The sequence below is a fragment of the Haliotis asinina genome, chromosome 4 (genome assembly GCF_037392515.1).
Source record: "Haliotis asinina isolate JCU_RB_2024 chromosome 4, JCU_Hal_asi_v2, whole genome shotgun sequence".
Classification (NCBI taxonomy): Eukaryota; Metazoa; Mollusca; class Gastropoda; order Lepetellida; family Haliotidae; genus Haliotis; species Haliotis asinina.
The window spans coordinates 77,954,046-77,964,352 of NC_090283.1; the positions used below are offsets into that span (position 1 = coordinate 77,954,046).

Genomic DNA, 10,307 nt, shown 5'->3' on the forward strand with positions numbered 1-10,307 from the left:
TAAACTATCTGTTCGTTCCACCTGCTTAGGCTGTGAGTCCAAGATTGGACGAGGTCATTTGAGATGATGCCGTAATTTGCAAATGCTTTCCTGGAAAACAAATCAGAGATCCTCCATTTTGTATCCCGACTCACGAACTTGATTTGACACATAACGTTTGATAGTGTACATTTGTGTAGTAAGTGTATTTCAGTGGAATGATTAAATAAGTATGGCTGATTTGGGCTGTACCGTCAACAGGGCTGAAAACAACATAAGATAATTGTCCCTGACCGGTATTTCAATGTCATATGTTTGAGGTACGTTTCATTCTCAGTGATTCTAATCGCAGCATGTCTGTTAGTTTAAGCCATAGACCTGCTGGTGATTTATAGCCCATGTTTATACTTATTTTTAATACCCATATCCTAATGCATAGTTTTATATCACTGTGAGTGATTTTCTAGTTTTACAATCCTTCGCAGGCGTTATGTATTTTATTGCACGACTCTCACAGTCAGGGCATGACTGAAATTTTGCACTTAGACACATACCCTCCTGCTCGCATAATTGTTGCTAAGTTCCACACGTTACCTTGCATATTGTACTTCGTGCAACTAAACATTCATAAGAATCATTACACGTCTTTAAATGTGCCATTTCATTATTCGCTCTATTTTCGTACAGGGTTCATCAGCACCGTGACCAGATGGTCAAGTCCCCATTAACATGTAAGCTATTAAGGCGGCGACCATCAATATTAACTGACCACCCTATCTCTGCTGAAGTATTCGTAAAATCTAAGGAGCTAGTAAGTGTTGGAAATGTTATCAAAAGTGTTTGCTATTTGTCGACATTACTATTGTCTCTTTCATGAAATTAGAATGTATGGTTTGAAATTACAGATCTTGATCACGTGACAGTATAGGTGAAATATAGCCGACGTGACCTAAGTCAAACTCACTCACTCATTTACCTGAACACAATCTGTGAATTTAACATAACAGGTTTGGGAAGATGCGAGACTTTTAACAATGGCTGATAACCTCTCTCCGCTTTAGTTCAGATAAATATAAGTAGATTTAAATCTCGTTGATGACGTAACAGAACTGATACTGTTCTTGGTGTAACATATGTTATATTTGAGATTACTCTTTCACAACAAAGTATCTATTCTAGTACTTTTCTTAGGTTGAGTCCCATCTGGGATTTAAACCCCAAATCCCAGAGTCAGGCACCTAAACGCTAGCACACAAAGTCAGCCGTCTAATACACCCACCTGTCGCCTCCCCTACAATGGTGTCCTAAAGTGTAGTCCGACATATGCCATGTTACGCTTAAACACTTTCTCCTAGGAGTTCCAGATTGGTCCAAACAGGCTGTGCCTCTTGGAAGCAGTCGTTATCTGTCATAAAGTATCATTCTGATACATGTCGGTTGCATGACCCTCCCTTGTGGGAAGAGTACTATATAAGCTGTCTGTGAAAACAGGCATATTTTGAACAAAGTCTGTGTCACAAGTGGAATTCAAAGAATTGTAGCAGCAGCAAAGCCATGGGAAATATCTATCAATCCAGCCTGACTTGGCAAGAATTTTGACAAGAGCGCCATGCATAGTAGATGGAACTTCCCATGTTTCATGTGTATAGCCGTGGTGATGTTAACAAGAATGTTCTGGAAATGATGTACAGTAAACAAGAATTGTAAATACATTCCCATTTGTTTCAATAGATTCTTGTCTTTGAAGGGCGTTTCGAAGTGAAAATACATAAAAATGAAGATTTAATTGATATCAACTTCTTTATTATGAGAACACAATGTTTCGGAGTTAATGCTTACTCCTTCATCAGGTGATGAACAATAGACTCTTGTATTCCTCTTTGTGTCAATAGACGGTAGGTGTCCCCTTTGTTTCATTACACTGCAGTCGTCCCCTTTGTTTCAATAGACTGTAGTCGTCCCCTTTGTTTCAGTAGACTGCAGTCATCCTAATGGAAAAAATGGATCAACCCGATATAACAATCCACATTGAGGAGTAAGTATGAATTTTTTTGGGTAAGTAAGTAAGTATGAATTAATGAATTTAATGATTCTTGAGATACTTTCAGTTCAAAACATTAACATGTCCTGACGATTACACTAAAGGTCCCTTGGACAACAAAAATGATATTGTATATGAATAACTCACTGAGAACTCGGCGCAAACACTAGCTGATCGCGAATAAACGTTTCTTCCTTCAGGCGATTGATAACATAAATAAGTGTTACTGAAAAGCATGTTGGAAGTACATACCATATTTGAACTAAACCACATGTTATCAAATATTACTCAAAGGTATTAGGAATTGGCAGGTGTTTAGAAAGAGAAACACAACCATATTTGATATGTTGATTATTGATCATCATAAGTGACGTAAGTATGTCTTGGTTTCGCAGACTCGAGACGTCAGACAGGAACATGACACAATTTGCAGGTGTGTATATAAACAGGCTAAATGAGTAAGATCAAGCTGTTCATTTCTAGAGATTTACATTTTCATACCCTTGCAAGAACCTTAATTTGCCTCTTGACTTGTCAGATTTGTCATCGTCAGGTATATATCCGTACCTCATGTAAGTTTATATTTTTAACAACATTTTACCCGAAATAGAACCATGTTGATCACGGATGAATGAAATGATTTAAATTCAAATGAACAGAGATATCTGTCTTGTGTATTCATCATGGGAACCGCAGTTTTTCTTCATATTGTGTTTAATTGTTGGAAATTGGTTTATTTGCAAAATATGTCTTCTTGAAGGTGAAATACAGATGAGTCCTTTATCAACATCCGGAACTGTTCCTAACACTGACGTTTTATTCCAAAGAATCGAAGAACTATCCAGAAACGGCTTAGCCTATATCACTCACCGACCATTTGACGAAGCCCCTGGGATAAAAACCGCTGGTGCAGTCATGAATGTGTTTCTCATTATACGGGACATGCCGGTGTTTGTGTTGACATTGCCCATGAACAAATATATCCATCTGGATAAAGTAAGGGCGTATAACCAAGCTCTTACCGACAGAATAACCAAAGCCCTAACTAGTGCCTGCTGTGAACGTTTCAGTGTAATGAATGGAATTCTGTTAGAATCAGACATAGCTTCCGCGCTTCATTTTGAGGACTTCATTGACAACATTCTAAGAGGTACTTCGGAATACTTGGATCATTCACATGGTGTTTCGGAAGAAACGAGGGTGCATATCGTAAATATTGTTTTATCATCTATTGCTCTAACGTCTTCCATTGTTAGTAAGGACAATAATGATGCTCTGTGGTTCCTAAAGCAACAGCGATTTTGTCTGGTAACGGAAACCATTGAGAAACAGGCTGTCATTGTGAAAATACGTCCACCCAATGGCACTAAGGCGCTCCTGGGAGATGTTGTGGGAACGTTGAAGTCTTTGGGGTCAACATTTGTTGTCATGGAATCAGAGAGAGCAGCATCAGAGTGGACACCGACCCAAGCATCCAGGTAACATAAAGTGTTGTGTGTGTCAGGGAGTGAACACTGTAGTCACTGGAAGACTAGCAATAACGAACAACGAGTGATTGATGAATGATGAACGACAAGCGCTGTCGGGCCATGCTGATACACATTCAGTCAGTCACTACAAGCCCAATCAAATCTTTCCTTGATAGGCAATTGCCTGGGTTCATCCAGTTATGCTTTCATCAGTCTGTTGCTATTTGTGTCTGAAGAGAGACTCTTCGCCACGTTGGTAAACAATTTAAAGGTAAATTCACTTTCTTAGAGGAAACACTACGTTGGTACAGGTTGTCGCAGTGACTACTGTGCTCGGTCTGTGGACAGTTCTCCATTATTATACAATTTTCAGTAAAAAAGTGAAGTAGTGTAAGAGCAGGATGGAAGCCCGGGTGGAAGTCCACCCAACTAAAGCACTATCTCACACAGAAAATATAAATAGGAAATAATGTTTGCTCTACCCCAATGTGTTTTGCAATAAAGTATAGTTTTGCCATGAACTATCATAACATCAAATCACTCGGCCTATAGTTATGATAGGGCAAACTATACTTTATTACAAAACACATTGGGGCAGAGCGATCTTTACATCTTTTCTAAGATGCCAAATTTAATACTTTCTAAAGATAAATTCGATTAATGTAAGGCAGAAAACAAACGACGGTGTCGGTAATCTAAATTTAGAATCCTCACACAGGGCACACTGACGCGCAGTTCGTTTGACTTGTCTACCGCCCTACGGTAGGACGAACGTTGCCAGGCAAAACAGATGATAAACTGTTTGATGACCATGTACGTTCGGGTTAAATATCTCCTCCAAATTATCTGTGATTACCTTAAGCCATATGGGACAACACGCTGCATTTGTATTACCAACGTAAGGTTAGATCAGGACATACAGATGAAACTGGGTAGTCAAGCGACATTGCAAGACTGCATTGTCGGAATGTAAACATTGCGAGCGTCAGAGTGTCACTGCAAATTGTGAGATGTTTATCATCATAAACATAGTGTTTCCACCAATAATGTTATCTGAAAAGGCGCAACTGCAAACCAAGAAACCGGATGCAACGGAGTAGTTTACAGTTGGAGGCTGTACGAGGCGATGACAACTGACAGGCATCTAGACGTTGTTTACATTGTGACGTAATGTGTTCCATTACGAGTGGGACATACCAAAATGGCGCAGTGACGCTATCGCATTGTGGCGTGATGCAAAAGTACACATTATCGTCTGATAATGTGTTGTCGGCGCCTCTGATCTTTAACCGAAGCATCTTACAAACCCAAATATAACATATCTTACGCGAATCAATATACCTGTGTATGTACCAGGACTGGCCTGGTGGCTGCTGATATATGTTCTAATGCCTTGTGTGAAACAGTGAACCTGGTGGTGAGGTAGATCAAAAATTAACTGTTCCCTTGTTTCGATTCTTCGCACGAATACGTGACTTGTTTGTGTTAATTTCGTGTTATTGCTAGATATTGCTAAACTATTAAGTCACTTTCATTTTCCATCATATATTCTCAGAGCAAGGAGCGTTTGTTCCTTCATCATGCCGGTAGCAGAATGGAAGATAAGACTTTCAGATGTAGACCATTTCCCTGGAATCATTCATGTAGCCGTCGACTTGCAAGAACCTTCCCCTGTGTTAAACAACAATATCAAGTCATGGATATTTATCTCAGGTTTGCCCATAACGTTCAACTATCGATTGAGCTTTTGTATGTATAGTGTTAAGTTGTTTCATGTAACCAAGAAGGGAAACAATATTTATGCATATTTTATGTATCTTTTTTTTCTTCTTCAGCTTTCGGGTAGTGTTGCCATATTGATTCCCTAGGGAATTTTTCTCTGTAATCCCTTTTTTGAAAACAGTAGTAATATGTTTTGTATCAGTATATGAATTTTTCTCGTTACGATATGGATGAAATATCGCCGATGTGAAATATATTTCACTCACTCATAATAAGCGACTAACAAAGCCCGGTAGCTAGTCCGAGTCGCTGACTTGTTTGACACATGTTATCATAAACTGATGGACAGAAGAAACGTTGGCAACATATTGTCTTATGAAATGAAAACGTAAGACAAAATATGTAAGCAATCATGACTTTATAATAGATGGTAACTGACAACAGGTGTACTCGCTATAACTGTCATATGGATTTTTAAGAAATTATGGTGAATTTTGTTAAAGCTGTTGGATTTTCTATAATTCGACCACGCTGAAATCACCCAAACTTGAGAAAACGTCATGAGCATGGAGTGTGTCCACTGGCGTGCACGCCCCGACAGGACGTCTAACAGATGTAACCAGTCTCCAGACAGTTGCTGGTGTGATCTCACGTCGCTCCTCTTGCAGGGCTTGCGTCAACGTCTGTCTGTCTGTCATGAGGACGTTGCTGACTCTGCTTAAGCCGTCTCCCGAGGTCATCCCACACATGCTCTATCGGATTCAAGTCGGGGGATCTGGCTGGCCAAGGATGAACCTGGTGGTTATTGGCGTTGGGAAGCCCCTTCTAACACTTGTACTGTGTGGAGTGTCGTTATCCTGTTGGAACAGAGGTCTTTGGTTCTTCTGCATGAAGGGAAGCATGACTGGTCTCAATACCTGATTGATATATCCTTGAGCATGTAGATTGCCATTATTGACCACCAGATCGGTCATCCTGTCACCACAAATTCCTTCCCAGATCATGACACCACCACCACCATGGGGTTGCATCTCTTGAACACAGCAACGTCGCGTTTGTTCCAGTCTACGTCTGTACACGCGCACTCGGACGTCAGCATTGAAGAGTTTGAATCTGCTTTCATCCGTAAAAAAACACTCTGTCCCAATGTCCTCTTTGCCAGAGTTGCACAGTTCGAGCCCATCTCAATCGGTTCCGTCGTTGTCGGAGGGTCAAGGTCATTCCTCTGAATGGTCGATAAGCCCTCAGTCCATAACGGCGGATATGTCGGGCCACGGTCTTCCTACTGATGACGTAACAGTGAGGTATCTGTGAAGCAGACGTAAATAGCGGTCTTCATTTTGCGTTGTCACTCGCTGTCATCCACTCCATGGTCTGTCTGATGTCTGACCAGTCTGTCTGACACGTTTCACTAGACTCTCTATTGTGGTTTTATGACAGCCCATGATTGTTGCAACCCTGGCCTGAGTTGCACAAATCTCCAGCATTCCTATCGCTATCTCGCGCTGTACTGATGTTAAACGTGGCATTCTTGTTCATCAAATCTAAACGGTCGAATGTTAGGGAAAAGTTTTAGTAATTATTTAGTTATTATTGCATTATTTATCTTTGCACGAAATTTTCGTAAAAGCACTTTTGAAATTATATGCAAAAGCGCAGATTTCACTTAAAAGATCATGCTGCATGTTCATCGCATGTTCTCAGCCTTTTTTGCAAAGATGTTCTTATATTTCTGTAAACTATGTTTTTGGGTTTGAATCAATTTTGCGACAAAGGTTATGAAACCAGCGTGTCATTTGTCCTTCAGTTTATTTCGCTGAACGACGCCCACCATGCCAAACACGTGATTGTCTGGTCCAGACACCTATGTTTTAGAAACTCGTCGTCCAGCAGGGATATTGCAGAGGCTGGCGTTAAAAAAGCAGATAACGCTATATGAAATGTTCCCTATGAGTTGCTTTTAAAAGAGTTGGCGATAACCCTATGTGCGAAAGCTGTTTACTTCCATCATTTGAGTATGTTTACGACTGCTTCAGATGGGTCTGTCCGATACGGTGATGATCCACAGAACTATTCCGAAGACATCGATGAGCAGGATGTCATAGAAACAACTGAGAAAGATACTTTCAATTCCCACAGACAGATGCAGTATGATGCTAGTGTATGTATGTTATTTTCTTAAGGTTCCTTAAATTGACTGTTATTAGTGCAGATGACATAAGGATGATTGTTACACAATACCTGTTTTATCTCCTTGAACTGAATGGATCGGCGTAATACTAGTGCAAGCAAAGCGTGGTGATAACTCGGAAAATGAAAGTGATTATCCTAGTGTGAATCAGAATGAGACGTGGCGTATGTGTCACTATTTCCGTGTGATTCTTATACCTTGCCTGGTCATCACACACTTGTCTTTTGTTGATCATGTGTTAACTTACATATTTATTGACATCTTAACAGACGAAATCTAAAGGCACAGGCAAGTCTCATGTCTTGAAGTGCTTGGAGACATTTGTCCGTCATCAAAACTATTATTATTAGAACATGTGATTGTCCTGAGACGCTCTGATTTAGTAGATCCATAGGTGTGTCAGCTGTTCTTTGCTTCAGTCGCTCGGTTGGTCCTCCCGAGAATGGTCAAAAGAAGATCTTCTTGAAACAATCGATGAAGAAGAGGAGGATGGTGAGTGCTCTACTTCTGGTTTCTGTACACTTCAGTGAATTGTGAGTGATGCCTTTCTACCACGGTAGGACTGTAAGGGTTTGCGTCCAAGGAAGGAAATCTGTTGACACGCAGCACGAACACATAGAACCGTCTCACATGATGAAATAATGCCACATACTGTGTTGTAACAAGTTGGGAAATCGCCAAACCTTTCATCATCATGTGACATGTCAATAAATGGGTGAAATCTTACCGCAGTACGACATTATTACAGTCGCTTATTTGGAAACTAAATCTCACCCTTACTCTTTTTGATATGACATTAAGATAGATATTCAAAATCGCAAAGTTAAGGCCTTGCAGAATCACTCTTCCAACGGTGTCTGTTTGTAAACAATAATCGCAAGTGCAGTAGCAGAAAGATCAGTGATGTTACTGGTTGTACTCACGGAAAGCGATGGCTTTGTTCAACTTCCCTTCTACTTTCAGAAACACTGGCAAGTGCAAGTTGATGACATGTATCAGCATCCACGCCTATGTGTTCCTGGTTGTTCCATGTTTTATATACATCCTCTGGCTTTCACACAGCCTGGTTACCCAGCCGACGTATATTTTTTTGTCAGAACTGAGATTTTTAACGATGAGGTTCATAGAGGCAGGAGACACTAAACAGACTGCAGACCTCCATCCGTGTCCATCAGGCTTCAAGTTCTGGGATTGGTGCACGGATCAACCACGACAGAACGCATCTGAAGCGCTATGAAAGCATCATATCTCTTTCCCCATGCGCATCTTGTTAAGTTCAGCTGTGATGTGCAGGATGATATTCACAGAGGAAGGGATCCCTTTCTTCTTCCGGTGTTCCATCTCCCAAGTTCTCATGACATCTGGCTGATACTTGGAGAGGGAATCAGCATGGGGAAGGAACAAACTTTTATTTCCTGTACGCACAGACTAGAAGAAGAGGTGGTGGAGAGAGCGATAGTTAAGTCACCATTGATTATTGTAGAGGCGGTGGTACAAGCTTATCTTGATACAAACAAAACATCAGTAAGATCGACGTTTGGATCAAATTCCGTTGGGTTGTATGTGAGGTGGTTTAAGTGAAACGTTGGCGAAGTTCATATTTAGTCATCGGCTGTGTCGAGCATCATATACATCGTATTAGCGTCTCTTCTACTTCGAGCAATACAGTGTAGGTGCGGTATTATCAACATAATGATGGTGGGAAGCACAAAATGTAAAGTGTTCATCTAACGAAATACACTCGACAAATCAACAAGTTAACAACGGGAGAATGCAAGTGAAACATCAGACACACGTAGGAAAAATACAGGAGAGGTATAGACATAGTAGTCATACTGACAGAGATCACCCGAGACTTACGTGTGTTCACAGATAAAATACGTATGCAATCACTGAAAACGTACTGACGCCAGAAGGGATGGGGAATGTGCTGCTGGCTAGAGTTCGAGAGTGATAACGATATTGCCTTACAGTACAAGTTGTGTGCTTCTCTCGAGGGTAATACTGCCTGATTGCAGCTGTGTCACTCAAGCCGGTTTACAGACGATTCAATGTATAAAATAGTTTCAATTAAGCAATGTAAGTCGGTAAAATAAATGTGTACATAGTGAATTGAAAAAAAACAGGTTATCGAACCATTCTCTAACTCCGTGCACTACAGGCGTCATATTATGTAATATAGCTTCCCGGCGGAGCGTTTGGCGATTATCGTGGCATCGGTAATATTTTTGCAGTTGTCACCTTTTCGGGAGGGGTGACGAGGAAACTAGTTCAAGCGTCATTGGCCAATGAAATTATAATATTTCACATCAGGCTAAGATAAATGATGGACAGAACTCCATGGTCGACTAGCATGTGAGAGAAACCCGGCATCCTGTCAAAGGACAGGAAAAACTGTCTGACAGAATCTTGACATCATGTCAAAGAACAAGAGAAGCTGTCTGACAAAAATCGGCATTATGTCAAAGAACAGGAGAAACTGTCTAACAAAAACTCGACATCCTGTCCAGCAACGGGGGAAACTGTCTAACAAAAACTCGACATCCTGTCCAGCAACGGGGGAAACTGTCTGACAGAAATTCGACATCCTGTCCAACAACGGGGGCAACTGTCTGACAGAAACTCGGCATCCTGTCCAACAACGGGGGAAACTGTCTAACAGAAGCTCGGCATCATATGTCCAACATTGGGGGAAACTGTCTGACAGAAACTCGGCATCCTGTCAAAGGACAGGGCAGACAGAAACTCAACAACGGGAGAAACTGATATGTAGTAGTGTTATAGAGTAATCATTACAAACGAACGACTCAGGACTGATAACTTTTCCTTTCCTGATTGTTTGCACCAGTGCTATCTTGTAGACTGTTTAGTTGTAGTTGTAAAACATAATCGATTATTAGTTTTA

At 40.8% G+C, this 10,307-nt stretch overlaps 1 protein-coding gene across 1 annotated transcript; it reads left to right on the forward strand.

Annotated features, from left to right (window-relative positions):
• Positions 1-5,069: 5,069 nt before the first annotated feature.
• Positions 5,070-8,388, forward strand: LOC137281160 (uncharacterized). The gene is made up of 4 exons (XM_067812286.1): positions 5,070-5,202; positions 7,248-7,372; positions 7,822-7,894; positions 8,366-8,388. The coding sequence occupies exons 1-4, from the start codon at positions 5,070-5,072 to the stop codon at positions 8,386-8,388; spliced, it is 354 nt and encodes a 117-aa protein (XP_067668387.1).
• Positions 8,389-10,307: the final 1,919 nt, after the last annotated feature.

Excerpts from the sequence above, each read along its gene's own strand:
- LOC137281160 (XM_067812286.1), top strand. The coding sequence starts at position 5,070 with ATGCCGGTAGCAGAATGGAAGATAAGACTTTCAGATGTAGACCATTTC. Across the intron at positions 5,203-7,247 it reads GTCATGGATATTTATCTCAG|ATGGGTCTGTCCGATACGGT; the intron begins GTTTGCCCATAA and ends CGACTGCTTCAG. Across the intron at positions 7,895-8,365 it reads CGATGAAGAAGAGGAGGATG|AAACACTGGCAAGTGCAAGT; the intron begins GTGAGTGCTCTA and ends TTCTACTTTCAG.